A 15,917-nucleotide genomic window follows, 5' to 3' on the forward strand; every position below is an offset into this window, starting at 1 on the left:
CTAATGGTAGTTAGCAACATTCTTCCAGCAGAGACATACAAATGGTATCCACAAGTAAATCTGACTCTGGGGAAGAATACAAAGTGCTACAAAATCCTGAAGTATCCCCTCAAAAGGGGAATCATATAACCTGTTAAACTCTGAGCGGTTGTTTTGGGTCCTGTACAGGGTCTGGCAAATGTTGGTGGGTCATAAGAATTAAGTTCTTACCTTTTCTAACAGTTCTAAGCGTGTGTTTGTAGTACTTATAGTTTTGAAACCGAAATTTACTTTATGAGGGTAGTACACAATATTATGAATCGTTTAGAAAATGCCATCAGAGGGCGTCAGAGTTTGCAGCAGCGTTTTTGATCTCATGCAACTCCAAAAAAATGCCCTAATATCATTTTGGGTGTCTGTTAGATTTCTCATGGATTCATACTAAGTGTATTGACAATACATGGTACTCTCCCTGTCATGCCATACAGTGCCTTTAGAAAGTATTCACACCCCTTGACTTTTTCCACATTTCGTTGTGTTAAAGCCTGAATTTAAAAGGGATTCCATTTAGATTTGGTGTCAGTGGCCTACACACAGTACCCCATTATGTCAAAGTGGAATTATGTTTTGAGACATTTTTACAAATTAATAGAAAATGAAAAGTTGAAATGTCTTTAGCCAATAAGTATTCAACCCCTTTGTTATGGCAAGCCTAAATAAGTTCAGGAGTAAAAATGTGCATAACAAGTCACATAATAAGTTGCATGGACTCACTCTGTGTGCAATAATAGTGTTTAACATGGTTTTTGAATACCTCATCTCTATAACCCACAAATACAATTATCTGTAAGATCCCCCAGCCGAGCAGTGAATTTCAAACACAGATTCAACCACAAAGGCCAGGGAGGTTTTCCAATGCCTCGCAAAGACGGGCACCTAATGGTAGATGGGTATCCTTTTCAGCAGGGATTAATTACACTTTGGATGGTGTATTGATACACCCAGTCACTACAAAGATACAGGCGTCCTTCCAAACTCAGTTGCCGGAGAGGAAGGAAACCGCTCAGGGGTTTCACCATGCTGACTTTAAAACCGTTACAGAGTTTACTGGCTGTGATAGGACAAAACTGAAGATGGATCAACAACATTGTAGTACTCCACAATACTAACCTAAATGACAGTGTGAATAGAAGGAAGCCTGTACAGAATACTAATTTTCTAAAATATGCATCCTGAATAAGGCACTAAAGTAAAACTGTAAAAGATTTGGCAAAGAAATTAGCTTCATGTCCTGAATACAAAGTGTTATGTTTGGGGCAAATCCAACACGACACATCACTGAGTACCACTCTTCATATTTCCAAGCATGGTGGTGGCTGCATCATATTATGGGTATGCTTGTCATCGGCAAGGACTAGGGAGTTTTCTTTTGGATAAAAATAAATGGAATAGAGCTAAGCACAGCACAGGCAATCCTAGAGGAAAACCTTATTCAGTCTGCTTTTCAACAGACACTGGGAGTCCTTTCACCTTTCAGCAGGACAATAACCTAAAACGCAAGGCCAAATATACACTGGAGTTGTTTACCAAGACGACATTGAATGTTCCTGAGTAGCCTAGTTCCAGTTTTGACTTGAAAATCTTTGGCAAGACTTGAAAATGGCTGTCTAGCAATGATCAACAACTAACTTGAAACAGCTTAAATCATTTTTTTAATAATCATTTGCTAATATTGTACAATCCAGGTGTGCAAAGCTATTTGAGACTTACCCAGAACGACTCACAGCTTTAATTGCTGCCAAAGGTGATTCTAACATGTATTGATTCAGGGGTTTGAATACTTATGTAAATGAGAAATGTTTTGTTATACATTTTTTTTACCCCTTTTTCTCCCCAATTTCGTGATATCCAATTGGTAGTTACAGTCTTGTCCCATCACTGCAACTCCAGTACGGGAGAGGCGAAGGTCGAGAGCCATACGTCCTCCGAAACACGACCCCGCCAAGCGCACTGCTTCTTGACACACTGCTCGCTTAACCTGGAAGCCTGCCGCACCAACGTGTTGGGGGAAACACCGTACAGCTGGCGACCAAAGTCAGCTTGCATGCGCCCGACCCTCCATAAGGAGTCGCTAGAGCACAATGGGACAAGGACATACCGGCTGGCCAAACCCTCCTCTAACCCAGATGATGCTGTGCCAATTGTTCGCTGCCTCATGGGTCTCCCAGTCACAGCCGGCTGCAACACAGCCTGGGATCGAACCCGGGTCTGTAGTGACACCTCAAGCACTGCAATGCAGTGCCTTAGACCGCTGCGCCACTCGGGAGGCCCCCAAAATGAGATATTTCTGCATTTCATTTTCAATACATTTGCAAACATTTTCTAAAAACATGTCTTCCACTTTGTCATTATGGGATAGATGGGTGAGAGAAAAAGACATCGCACTGAAGCAATCCAATCCATCGTAATTACATGTATAATACAGGTGACCTCATTCAGTGGGTCCAAAATACAAAGCTTTCAGGCATAGGTTAATGGTGACTGTGGTGTGTACAGAAAGAGAACAGGCCTTACCTGCACCAGGAGAACCATCTCAGCAGCAGTATTCTCAGTGTCCATGATGAGGTCTTCAGCTGTCTGCAAGGTGCCATTCACAGCTTCGTAGTTCTCCATCAGTATCTGCTGCTTGGCCTGGGAGAGAGAGTGGACAGGACTGGTGACTACTTGAATACTTCCGTTTTTGTAGTACAGAGCAAAGGAGGCTGGTGGGAGGAGCTATACGAGGACAGGTTATACATGATGTGTAGTGAGTACAGGTTATGCATGTCTCCCATTTGAACCCTGTTATCATAAAAGTACATAAATCATGGGAACAATAATATTAAACGTGAAATGAAAATGATGAAAAATATGTTTTCCCCAAAGAGGCAAGATAGAGATATTTGTTGATAAAATATAGCACAGTAACATCTTCCTACCCCCATAGTAACCCTGGCTTTGTTTCTGTTGCTACGACTAGTGTTGACCAATCTGCTTAGGGAAGGAAGATCCCCAGATTATGGGAGGCCTCCTGTTTGGACAGTGCACCATTCATGTCATTGGTTTACAGCAGAGGCCCTGATCATGGGGATAACACACACATACGGCACTGCAGCAGCTGGCTGCTCCAAGCTCCACTGGAGCACAACCACAATGGGCCCATAATGTCAACTTGGGCATGACAACAGGCCAGTCTGTGTTCTACAAAGAATCGCAATCCCTCAGGTTTTCACACCATAATGAATAGGACCAACAGGCCTGTTGTATTGTATTTCGGATCTATAAACAGAACAGACACGCCCCAGACTTAAAGAAATGTTAAGGAGCTTTACAAAATGACTGTACACATGATACCCAGTTCAATGTCAAGCAGCTGTAGGTATTTAACTCTAAGGGGCATAGCCTCTTTATATGGGGATACAATTGTGTGGTGCAGTAATGCATCTCCCCCAGTTTGTGCCTCCGAACAATCCAATCCAACAGCTGTTTCTGTGTTACTGTTCTCTACTACTAAATACCACGGGTAATTGAGTTCTCTGGCAGACTTTGGGAACAACTACAATCCCCATACAGATGGAGAGAAATATCTGGTCTATTCCTTGGCAGGAGCAGGACAGCGTTGCTTCCCAGTGATAAAGCCAAGCTGAACTCCTACAACATTCAGAGGGAAGTTAGAGGTAGACTGCACTGAGGCAGAACTCAACAACATCACACTCCCCCAGAGCAGGCTTGAGCTGCACTTATCTTTTTAGCAGGGCGTTCTCACAGTGAGCTGTAGTAATAAACCCAAGCGGACGAACACAGAGAGCTGGAAACCAGAGAGCCAGGGAGTCAGGCTAGCAGGCAGTCAGTCAGTCTGTCAGGCAGCCAGTAAGGAAGTCAGTCAGAGAGTCAGAGGATCAGGGAGGCTGGGAGTCAGGGAGTCAGCGAGAGACATTTGGGGAGCCAGGACGAGAGCGGCTCCCGGCGGCACGGTTTGGGCCAAGCGGACCCCGGGGTTGTGGGAAGTTACCTCACTCCTCTGGAATTTGACGGTGTTGGCCTTGTTCATGTCCTCCGTCTCCTGGACAGTGTTGGCAGCCTTCTGGAGGATATCCTGGGCCTCAGAGAGCTTTTTGGTGAAGCGGGAGAGCACCTCCCGTATCGGGGCCACGCGGCCTTCCGTACTGATCAGCTTCTTCTCCAGCTGACGCACGTGTCTAAGGACTGAACAACACACAAATGGGACCACAAACGCAGCCTTTTGTAACACATCATCAAAAATGTGTGTGTGTGCGCATGCACGTGTTTTCCTCACGGTCGTGGGCCTCCGTGGACTCATCGGTGGCGGTGGGCTCTCGTGGGGATAGGTCCAGTTTCTTCATCAATGTCACCATGCCCTCGGCCATGGCCGTCTTCTTTCTGATGACCTCTGGGTCCAGGTCCTGATGGACACTGTAGAGCTCCCAGTCACTGATCATTTCTGTGAGACACAAACATAACAGGGAGCACAGGGTGAAGGAAGGCTGGGATGTGACTGATGCCGCGTTACCAGAAGCACCCATCGTAAACTCAAACGCTGATAAATGGACGACAGTAGGAAATACAGCAAAGTTGATTTGGATTTCAATCTTAAGCCAAGGCGCCATTCAAAAGTTATTGAATATCACATATCAATATTTAGAACATACCTAAAAGCCTTAATAATCCTGGGGAGGTGGACAGTACTCAAAGAGGCATAGCAGTGTAGCTTTAGCAGGCCTAAAATTACCTTCAATGAGTACGTTGAGGGTGGTGAGGTTAGTGGTCAGCTCGTCAGCAAGAGTGACGCTTTGTAGTGTGTCTTCATCCACTCGGTCCCCCATGGACTTCACTTCACTCTCCTGGCCCACCACAAACACCAGACACATCAATGACATAGTCAAGACAAACACCACAAGAACACACAAATCAATCACAGTCCGGACACTACCACTACAGCTCAATAAAATAGATTTGATGGCTCTGAGAGATAAGCTAACTGATCTACACTCCCCTACGTATTTATTTGGACAGTGAAGCTAAAACATTCTTACTGGCTCTATACTCCAGGATTTTGTATTTGAGGTCAAATATTTTTTCTCAGGCGACTACAGAATGTCACCTTTTTTTTCCTAGGGTATTTTCATACATATCTGTTTTACTGTTTAGAAATGAAAGCACTTCGTGTATCTAGTCCCCCTCATTTGAGGATGTCATAAATATTTGGGCAAATTCACTTATTAGTGTATTAAAATTGGTCAAAAGTTTAGTAATCGGCCCCATATTCCCAGCATGCAATGATTACATCAAGCTTGTGACTCTAAAAACTTGTTGGATGCATTTGCAGTTTGTTTTGGTTGTGTTTCGGGATTAATAGAAATGGTTTTCTGCAGGTGGACTTTATTTCACCTCCAGAGTAATGTAAACAGTGAAAGAGGGAGGAAGAGGAGTGCGAGTGAGTTAGATGAGCGATGAAGGTGTCCACTTACTGTCTCTGCCAGATGGTTCATGTCTGAGAGTAGAGCAGCACTGGCCTCCTCCAGCTGCCCTGTCTGTGTCCTCATCATAGATGACTTATTTCTCCAGTTCATAAACTGAGTCTGAAACCAAAACGGGAGAAATTAGATACACTTACACAATGCTATTACAATACAGTCAATGCATGTTAGGATTGTGAGAAGAGAATTGTGTGATGTGCACTGTACAATGGTTGGTGTATTGGTTAGTTAGTTAGTTGGTAGGTTAGTTAGTTGGTTGGGTGGTTGGTTGGTTGGGTGTTTAGTGTGTGAGATTTGCCAATATCTAGTGGCTTTGTAATAGTTCAACTCCTGAAGTTGAGTTGCTTATTTCTCTTGTTTAAATCAGAATGAACGGATAATATAGGTGTGTATAAACATGATTGAGTCCCGACTATATCAGCGTGAGCAGAAAGAGAGGCTGTACTCTACCTGCAGACGGTGGGCGGTGTAGTTGTAATACTTGAGTCTGTCGTTGGCTGCAGCCCCAGTGGAGATGTTCAACACGCTGACCTTCACCTGGTCCAGCGTCTTATTGGATAGCCTCAGGTCACCAATCAGGTGCCAGATACACTCATCACAACCTGATAGGAGGGAGGAGCCAAATAACAACGAATCATTTTCTATGTAATTTCCCCAACATCACATCAGTCCAACACAAAATAAAATAGTTGTTTACGATGAACTGAAATGTATTTTATTTCTAACCAGGCCCTCTTACTGATGTTGCAGGGGTTGACCATGGCCGCTTCTGGCAAACACTCCCCAGTGTGCATGTCACAGTGACCGCTAGCACAGTCACATTCTGGATGGAAGAAACAGACACACACATGCACCTCATATAGCTACAGTTGATTCCATGTGGAGTTCCCTTGATCAAGTCGAATGATTTATCAGCTGGACATGTGAGAGTCAGTCTGGGTACCAAAAATATGATGGAACCCATGGTGAGTATTATGGCTGGGAAGGAGTGCTGCTGCACGTGCTGAGGGGTTTGGTACTGGCTCTGACCTTGTACTGTATATAGCTTCCTCTCTTAGTTCTTATTTCTCATGTTTTGTATTTTCTTAGAATTTATACTTTTGAATACTGCGCTGTTGGGTAGGGCTTGCAAGTGAAAGGTGCAATATGCCGAAATCTCTCCGCCATTGCCTGGATGCTAAAATTCTACAAGTTCGCCTATTTCAGTTTATGTGACAAAAATAATCTATGCGTAGTGTAGAGAATCATTGTACCATCTAAACCACTGTGTAATATCTTTTCAATAGCCCAAAATATTGTATTTTCAGCTGTTTGAAGCTGGTGTACAAAACCGAAAGTAAAAGACACAAAAACGAAAGTTAAGAATGGGAAGCATAGAAATAGCGCAATAGATCTATCGCTTCTTAGACTTGCTTTCAATGAGAATGACAGATCTACAACTCACATTTCTATGTGAATTTGGTTGGGTCGCCCAAAAGTTACATTGCAGCTTTAAGCATTTCACTGTACTTGTGCATGTGACAAATAAAACTTGAACTTAGTTCCCCGGTTCTCTATACTGTGGCTGTGGGATGATTTTGGCAGCTAGCCAGATCAATTGGGGCTGGGCGGTGATGTCAGCGGAAAGTCGGATGCTAGCTGCAGTCTGTCCTTGTGGTCGTGCACAGATGTGTACAGCTGGCCCCGGGGTTGCAGATTGCAGCAGATGCCTGCCTGACATCATGTATGAGTGGGTGTGGGAACAGTGGACTGGCTAGCTAGCTGCAGTAAAAACTCTGGGGAAAACAATATCGGTACCGAATGTTTGACCAAACTGGTCTGGGTGGTTTATGTTCTTGAGTGTGTGAAACACAGAGAGAGGGATTTTTTTGACGTGTATGACAGACACTAGCTTTTGATTCCAGGATTTCCTGCATGTTGGTGATTGAGACGGGAGTAGGGTCACACATGACTTACTCTGGCACCCTGAGGGGCCGTAGTTCCAGTGGTCTGGGAGGCAGCCCTCGCAGTATCGGCCTCCGGCCCCTGGTTGGCACTGGCAGCTGTGGGTCAGAGGATGACAAGTAGGCCGGAGACCGGCAGCCCCACAGTCACACCTCCGGCAGCCCTGGCAACTGTTGAAACCTGTGTGACCCTCCTAAAGCACATTATAGACACAAGCCTTATAGTTAGTTTTGCTTCCTGTTGTTGTTCATGCTGTTGTTAACTATATATTCACAGTAGCCTAAATGATTTTGTCTGCTCTCTTCTACACCTGCTTTGCTTAGTTATCAGGAAAGACTGTCCAACAGTGTGAATATGTGTCCACATGGTTGTACGGCTCGCCTTGATAAGGCCCTCGAGTGACTCACCTCACATCGGTCACAGAGTCGGCCGGTGACACCAGGCTTACAGTGACACGTCCCGGTCCTGTCGTCACACGAACCTGTCCCGCACTTGCTGCACTCGCACGCTGTAGCACAGGACGCACTCATAGGTAATACAGCGCGGGTCACAGAAGCATGGCATGGTCACAATGGAAAAGGTTATTTTTGTCCTTGCGGAGGACAATACAAATGCTAATCCTGCAACAGACTGACAAGGAGTTTCCCATGTCTATTAGTATTCTATGACGTTTTCTACAAGTAACCAGAAGATCGACTCTTTGTCTCCTTGAGTTACTAGAGCTTGACTTTCCATGATGCTATTCTTACACTGATGTGCACATGCCACAAGGTTATCTTTGTTGTACTGCACTGTCTCTGAGGCATGGAGGCATTAGAGCATGGCAGGAATTCTCACTGACCAGCCCGCCAAACTATGTAAACACACAAAATGGACTTTGTTTCACATAGAGCTTTGTAATTGGCGTATGTCTATAACACCCATTATGAGCAACACAAGGGGGAATTGTCAGAGCTCTACTGAAGACAACGCCATAGTAAGCCTTTAAGACAAAGAGCAAGGTAAAAGCAGGGTTCAAATACAAAATTAAGCATATAACTGCTCATGAACATATCTTCACCCTCCAGACAAGTGGGCATCATCTTTAGATGTATAAATATCTGTTTTGTTCTCTATGTTTTCCCATGGGTAGTCTTCATTAACAGTAGGGCTGACTTATATTAGTGGAGCAAGGGCCTTAGGGTAAGTCATGTTTAATAGTACTCTTGGCAAGTTGGCACGCACCTCTGCAGTTCTTGGCACTGATGGCATCACCGTAGAAACCCGGGGCACACCGTTCACAGTTGGCTCCAGCCGTGTCCCCCCAGCAGTTCTGACAGAAGCCGGTCACGTTGTGGCATTCATTGAAGATGTGATTGGGGTCCGAGTTACCGTTACAGTCACACCTCTTACAGGAGTCACCAATCACCATGGGATTGCCATAGAAACCTGGAGCACATCTGGGTGAGGAAGATGCAAGGTGATTGCCAATAATTGTTTGACTTAGGATGTCTTAATCACTTATACTGAAACATCATTGTTATTTGAAAGCATTTCCAAATATTTTCCTTTCAGGTTCAGAAAAATTGGCCCATATTCAAAATGTAGAAATAGGTGAAAATGCAAGAGTTTCATTTGTGGCTGCTTGAGCTGATTTAATGTTATGAGTGTAATTGGTCCCATGGTGGAGCTGCAGTAAGTCATGGTTGTGGCCAAGCCAAGTCCCTGTCAGCACTGACCTCTCACAGTAATGTCCAGCATAGCCCTCTTGGCACTTGCACCGTAGGATGTTACTGCTTCTGTCACAGTGCTGTGCAAAGCTGGCCAGACACACAGGGGTAAGAATGTTAGTCAGTGAGCTCTGCCCGCCAACACACAGCCCACTGGGCACAGACGTAATTTTAACGTCTAGCTCCGATTTACATTTGGTTGAGACGTCAACTAACGTGAATTAAACATGAAATCAACACAAAGTGGCACCATGTCATTGGATTTAGATTACAACTTGGGTGAGAGAAAGACGTCATTTCCTTTACATTGATGACTTTTGGCAAATCCAATCCGTTTTTTTTCATGCTGTTTCAACGTCATCAGATTTGTATTATTTTTTTTTTTTATGACGTGGAAACAACGTTGATTCAACCAGTTGCCCAGCGGGAGGCTTCTCCCTGCAGGGCCGACACAATGGTAGGGTCTGGAGGTACGGGCGCTGTGGCTTACTTGTTGGAGGGGATCGACAGGGGACAGGCGCACGGCCGGCAGGAGTGTCGTCCGTATGTGTTGACGTCAGGCATGTATCCGTCTTCACAGATCTCACAGAAATCCCCAGTGGTGTGGTCCTGACATGACTGTATGGTAGGGGAGAATGGGGTAAGTTGAGCTACCCTTGTTTCTAGGAAACCATACACAAAATTCATAATTTGACCAAATATTTAGGAAGAGGTTATCCTTTCATGGAGCCTGTGAAGGAAAAAAACACATATAAAAGTGGTAAGTAAGTGAAGTCCAACATTTTTTATTTTCACCAAGTCAAAGAAATGCATGAAAGTGCATCCTTGTGGCTGTGTGGGCTAATATGGTAAAAATGTTTGCCTTGGGGTAAGTTGAGCCAATGGCCATGAGGTAAGTTGAGCCAATGGTTGAGCAAATGGAAGTGTTTTCTTCCCAGGTGTAATGCAAGGCATTATTGCTGGGATATGAGGTAACAACAGAGCCTGGCCTATGTTAAAAGTGTTTAAAAAAGTACAAAGTGTTTGTTTGCTGCTAAGCCGGCGTAAAAAGATGCTTAAAATGATTAAAAGACCAAAATGATTGTGATTGTGTTGAATTGTGTTTGGGAAATAAAGATAAACATGGTTTTAAAAAGGTAGGGCTAATATGTATTTCAGTACATGAAGTTGTAGGCGGTTTTAAGTTACCCTATCCCTCTGCTCAACTAACCCCATACCCGGAGTAAATTGTGCCAAGAGACCCCTTTTTTTTGGACAAGCTACATTTTCAAAACTGTAAAGTTTACATGAATTCTGATTATTTCCAGGGATACACATCACCCTAAAATGTATGTAGATATCTTTGTGAGAAAGAATACTATATTTCCCTTGACGGAGTGATATTGAATATATATTTTAAAAAAACACTCTACCCTAAAGAGTGTAATCTAGTTGAAATCTATTACTGATATAATAGTAGATTGTAATCTAAAGATTATAATCTATTACACCATAGTGTAATAATGATTAATCAAGAGGAGGTAATACATGGGAAAATACTTACTAAACAAATGCCGGTGATTTCCTCACAGGTTTCTGAGTGGCCTTTGCAGTTACATGGTAGGCATTTGTTCTGGTTACTGAGGAAATATCCTTTTGCACACACCTAAGAGAGGGAACATGAGGGAGATTTTTGTTAACAGAGTACAATCTCAGTTTCCAACAAATACAAATTTGCCCCTGAACCTGATCTGTCTAAAATTAACCAGTTTAATGGCTGCAGAATTAGAAACATATTGACCAGAGAGCAGCTGGGTCCCTGACATTAATGCCAAGTTGCTAACGAGGCACTCTATCATTCAACAGCAATTTCAGAAAGTAGAGCACCTGGAATCGTTTTGGCCAGACTGGCTTAGGTGGTCTGTCATCAATGGGATACAACGTTCCACTGTTTTCCACAACACCTCTTATCAAACACACGCACATTCCTTCATGGGAGAAGATGCTCTCTTATTCAGCTACTGTAAGATGTGAAAGTTAAGCACAGTACTTGACCAGGAAAAAAGTATTACATACTGGATACTGCTCTGTAATATATTTACAGAATGTCAGTCACACAAAACATTTGTGCCCAATTCACTCTGCCACTTTTTCTGCCACTGCTAGTGCTGTGGATTAAAGTGCAGGGATGTGGGATCGACAGTCCCAGCTCCGACACCTCAGAGTTTCTCCCTCACACGGCCGACACGGAATTTATGAAACAGTACTTTTAGTCATCCCACGTCTGGTACATGTAAATCCACTTAGAGGTGGTTTCCTGCTGCAGTGTGATGTCAGAGTTCAGTAACCCCTCTCCACACCCCTTCCTCCCCACACACACACATCACTTTGATCTTCAGTCACCCCATTCAAAAAGCGCACCGATCATACAATACCACTCTGTTCATATTGGCCTACTGAAAGAATGCCAAGTTTGCCCCCTTCTTCCATCCAGATTGGCTGGGACAAATATATCATACATTCCAGAGATACTGTATGCTCCCAGTTGTGATGCATATTTTCTCTTGATTTATTCGTGAGCAGGCCGTGAGACAAAGAAATGCCTCTCCAGTGAACTAATGTGGAACATCCTGTGAACAGCAGTGCTTTCATGACCAGAGCAGATTTTTCCCTGTAGCCCCTTCCTTCCTGTGGCTTTCCTGACCTATAGTACACAAAGTAAATAAGAACAGACTTATACATCATATTGTTACGATGTTATATGATGTCCTGGTTATAGTTCAATCAATTCCACTGACCTTATGCACGCACACATACAGTATGTTTGCATTACAATTGATGACATGCTTTATTATTTAACCTTTTGTTTAATAATTAACACGTACTAAAGAGTAGATGTTAGAGGCCAGACATAATGTAAAATGATCTAATTGGGTACTGGGATGATAAGCAGTCTAGAGATCCATATCACAGATGAGGCCATTGGACAAGGGTTCTAAGTCCACCACAGAATGTTAGTCCACCGGTTTTAGCGGTGGCTGACAGTGCTGAAGAATGACCCTTCATTGCTAATGACTGGATTTAGAATGATTAGCTGTGTGACATCCTGTGACAGGTCAAACAGCTGGATGATGCATACACAACCAGACCCATGGGACGAGAGGTTCCTGGGAAAGATGGAGCAGAATCAGCAGATGGTTTAGTGTGGGATAGTCTGTGTCCCAACTGGCAACCGATTCCCTACATAGTGCACTACTTTTGACCCCCAAGGCCAATACACTAGGGTTCTGGTCAAAATAGTGCACTATATAGGGAATAGTGTGCCATTTAGGACTCAAGTGTGTATACAACCCAGTAGCCTTTACACCACCGTCATATCTAATTACATTATTTCCTGTTCGTATTAATGCTTTCATTAAAATGTAATTTAGTTTCGAATCCCCTTTCATTCAAAAACCAAGCCCAAACTTTGGGTGATATTTCCCCTGGGTATAGGGAGTAATCCTGAGATACTGAAAAGGAACCCCTCAATAAGAATTCACAGCATGGTGAATGCTCTAATCCGCTCCTAAGTGGCATGAACATTGAAATAATGGACATCTGTAGCATTCTGGTCCACTGTGAATGTCCACTGTAATGTGAGCAATTTCGGTACTTCTCTGTGTGCCCACTACCATAGAGAACAAAGATGACATTCACCATGCGGTATAGCCTTTCTGTGTTTCATATGCAGCAGCATGTTCCAAAGACTATGTCACTGGGTTCCACTTCTAACAGGACTGAACATTGTTAAATGGTATGCGTTTATCACTAGCTGTTTATATCATGTGTTCAGAAGTGCTGTAGTAGGCCTATGTTATTAGATTCACAAGATTGACCATGAGTCTGCCTTCATCTCTGCCTCTGGGACAGCGCTGAATAAATACAGTGTTTTTTTTAGCTCAGGACAAAAAAAACCAAGAGTTGGCTTCAAACAGGAATTCAGTCCAAAATCTACATCTCTTCAGGTCTGAGGCTGTGGGACTGTGTGGCTGTGAAATCTCGCTCTCTTTGCAATGGGAGCAACAAACCATTTGCCTCCCTGAGTCCACTCCTCACAATAAGGGGCAGATAGGTTATTGACTTTGGCCCTGGTGAAGGCTTCGGCCCCTGGCTTAGTGGTAAACTCCTCGGAAGACACTGGGAGGAAAAGGGCCTGGTTAGGTCATGTGAATTTCCTTATAATCCAAAAACAGAGCAGAGACGATATGTCTGCAGTGGAGAGGCCTCATTCTCCTCATGGGACAATGGAATTGGAATGCTCACAGAACGAGTAAACAATCTTCACATTTCACAAGAGGCGGAAGATCGTCAATTCTCAATTGAAACACTATGGGGGGTCTGCTCCCTGCCCCTGCCCCACACAAGTCTAGCTATTCAATTCATTGTTCTTACATTAGTCTAGCTCTGGACACATTGTTTTGCCTGTGTCCCCCTGAGATAGAAGAAGGCATCTTTAAGCTCGATGCCCATTTATAGGGGTCCCTACTGGCCCCACAAACAGGAAATACCAGCCCGTACCCAGTCTACCCACTATAAATATGTCAGCAGCACGTCACATATTGTTTCTCATGCTCTTTCTGCCCGCTGTGTTCCCTCTGTGTATGTTGCTCAACACTTGGCAGCTGGTTTCCATTAGGGCCCTATCGGGGGGCCAGCGGGTGCCAGTGGAGAATGGCACGGCCCTCATCGAGGTCTCGGCTGGAGCTCCTCCGCTAACAGCCCGACCCCAGGCAGAACACAGAGAGGGTTGAGACGCAGCACTGAGTGGCCAGAGTGCGGCCATAGAGATATAGATCCACACAGCAAGATCCTCTCACACCCAAACCACCCCAACACTTCACAAATGTCTACGAAGCACACTGACTAACTCACAAACCTGTCTGTCTTACAGTGGCTCTCAAATCTAAACCCGTTAGGGTTTAGCTGCAGAGGCATACAGCACAAGTCTTTGACATGACACAGTCCAAAGGATAGGACTCTTTCCACAGTCGTGGAAAAGTTTGTAACAACAACAGGCCCTCTATATTTAGCTGTGATAAGGCACTGGAAGCCTGCTATGCATCCTGTACCAGCCAAGCAGAGGAAAAAACGAAAAGTCTGGTCTTACTTTTACCACCGAACGCTGTTCCAAATCTAAACCGTTGGGAGCCGCTGGGCAGACGATCCCTGAGAGGATGATGGAGAAAAGAAGGCAGAGGCATGGCAGAGCTCTAGTAGCAGACATGTCTGTGTATTAGTCCAGTGGAGCACTGCTCCCTCTCTGTCTCTCCCTGTCCCGTCTGTAGTGAAGTCTCTCTGGGACACAGACAGCTCTCTCCCTCGCTCCACTGCACCCGTTGGTTTCACTTTTCCACTGGTCCGACCTCCAGATGCGGTGCCTGCGCCAGCCCAGCCCCAAGTCCTGTAAACTGTGTGTACTTCCTCCTCTCCCTCCTCCCTCTCTCCTCTCGACTCCCCCCTACGCCTCCCCCAGCGGACCTGCCTCTCCCCAGAGCCTGAGCTTAAATCACATACATATGGGAAGTCTGGAGAGAGTGGGAGAGATGGGGGGGAGAGAGAGGGGTGGTTTGAATTGAGAGAGGAGGGGGAGAGAGAGAGGGGAGGGAGAGAGAGGGAGGGAGAGAAAGAGAGGAGGGGCAGAGAGGGGAGGGAGAGAGAGGGAGGGAGGGAAAGAGAGAGGAGGGGGAGAGAGGGGAGGGAGAGAGAGGGAGGGAGAGAGAGGGAGGGAGGGATAGAGAGAGGAGGGGGAGAGAGAGTGGGATAGGAGATAGTTGAATTGAGGGGGGAGAGAGAGAGAGAGGGAGAAAGAGAGAGAGATGGAGAGAGGGGGGAGAGAGAGCAATAGAGAGTTCACTAGACTAGTGTGTATGTCCAGCAGACAGGCAGACAGACAGTGTAGTGTAGACATCCAGACGGCATATCCACCGCTGACTGTCAGAGTCACATTGAGTGTTGTCTGGCAGCAGTCGCCTCCGTTTGCAGGGTCCGTGTGTGGCACCCTTTCACCTTGGGGGCCTAAGCAGCAGACACAACCGCCAAACCCCCTCAGACCCCTATCCCTTCCCCCTCTGCTCCACTCGTCCAGGAAGAGAGGGCAGCCGGAATAAGCCTCAGCACTCTGTCTGTAGTACAGGCTGAAGGAAAACCAGCTGCCCTCTCACCCCACCTCCTCCCCCTTCACCGCCTCTATGTTTGTTTACCCAGGTCAGACCGTCAAAGAAGGTGATTCATTTATGAAAAATGTGTAAGGGTCAGGATGCTTCCACACACCAGGAAGAGGCCGGTAACTGACTGACTGACTGCTACTTTCAGTCACAAAGGAAGTATTGTTCTGTGTATCTACTTTTATGTGTACGGGCATTTTCAATGCAGAAACTCAAGACTATAAAGAGACATGTCATGCTGGACATTAGATTGTGACAGAGTGATTTTGTTCTCGCTTCATGTCCCTGCCTACAAAAAGCGGGTTGTAAGCCTTTCCAAATGCGGCTGAGTTGTGCCATTGGTCCTGACCGAACCATGTGGAAGTTATATGTCTCAGATGACCAATAAACAGGTTGTCAAATTCCATTGATGCATGTTAGGGATGTTCCTTCCCTGAAAGAGCAAAACAACCCCACAACAACATGGCAGTTAACCACTTCCACTTGAATGAGAAACATCAAAGGAGAGCAAACCCCAGCTTTTATAATATGCATAAGGTTTCTCTCTCACACACACAGACACA

At 45.0% G+C, this 15,917-nt stretch overlaps 1 protein-coding gene across 1 annotated transcript in view; it reads right to left on the reverse strand.

Moving 5' to 3' along the window:
- The window catches only part of lama4 (laminin, alpha 4), a 30,204-nt gene extending 15,596 nt beyond the window's left edge, over positions 1–14,608 (reverse strand). The window contains exons 1-14 of the mRNA XM_029753627.1: positions 14,298–14,608; positions 10,713–10,814; positions 9,660–9,787; positions 9,179–9,259; positions 8,685–8,899; positions 7,868–7,968; positions 7,473–7,653; positions 6,256–6,339; positions 5,967–6,118; positions 5,508–5,618; positions 4,769–4,880; positions 4,316–4,480; positions 4,031–4,224; positions 2,554–2,670 (exon numbers count right to left, since the gene is read on the reverse strand). Of these exons, the coding sequence (XP_029609487.1) occupies positions 2,554–2,670; positions 4,031–4,224; positions 4,316–4,480; positions 4,769–4,880; positions 5,508–5,618; positions 5,967–6,118; positions 6,256–6,339; positions 7,473–7,653; positions 7,868–7,968; positions 8,685–8,899; positions 9,179–9,259; positions 9,660–9,787; positions 10,713–10,814; positions 14,298–14,414 (1,860 nt within the window). The 5' untranslated portion in view covers positions 14,415–14,608. The remainder of the gene's footprint in view (positions 1–2,553; positions 2,671–4,030; positions 4,225–4,315; positions 4,481–4,768; positions 4,881–5,507; positions 5,619–5,966; positions 6,119–6,255; positions 6,340–7,472; positions 7,654–7,867; positions 7,969–8,684; positions 8,900–9,178; positions 9,260–9,659; positions 9,788–10,712; positions 10,815–14,297) is intronic.
- Positions 14,609–15,917: the final 1,309 nt, after the last annotated feature.

The sequence above is a fragment of the Salmo trutta genome, chromosome 1, assembly GCF_901001165.1.
Source record: "Salmo trutta chromosome 1, fSalTru1.1, whole genome shotgun sequence".
NCBI lineage: Eukaryota > Metazoa > Chordata > Actinopteri > Salmoniformes > Salmonidae > Salmo > Salmo trutta.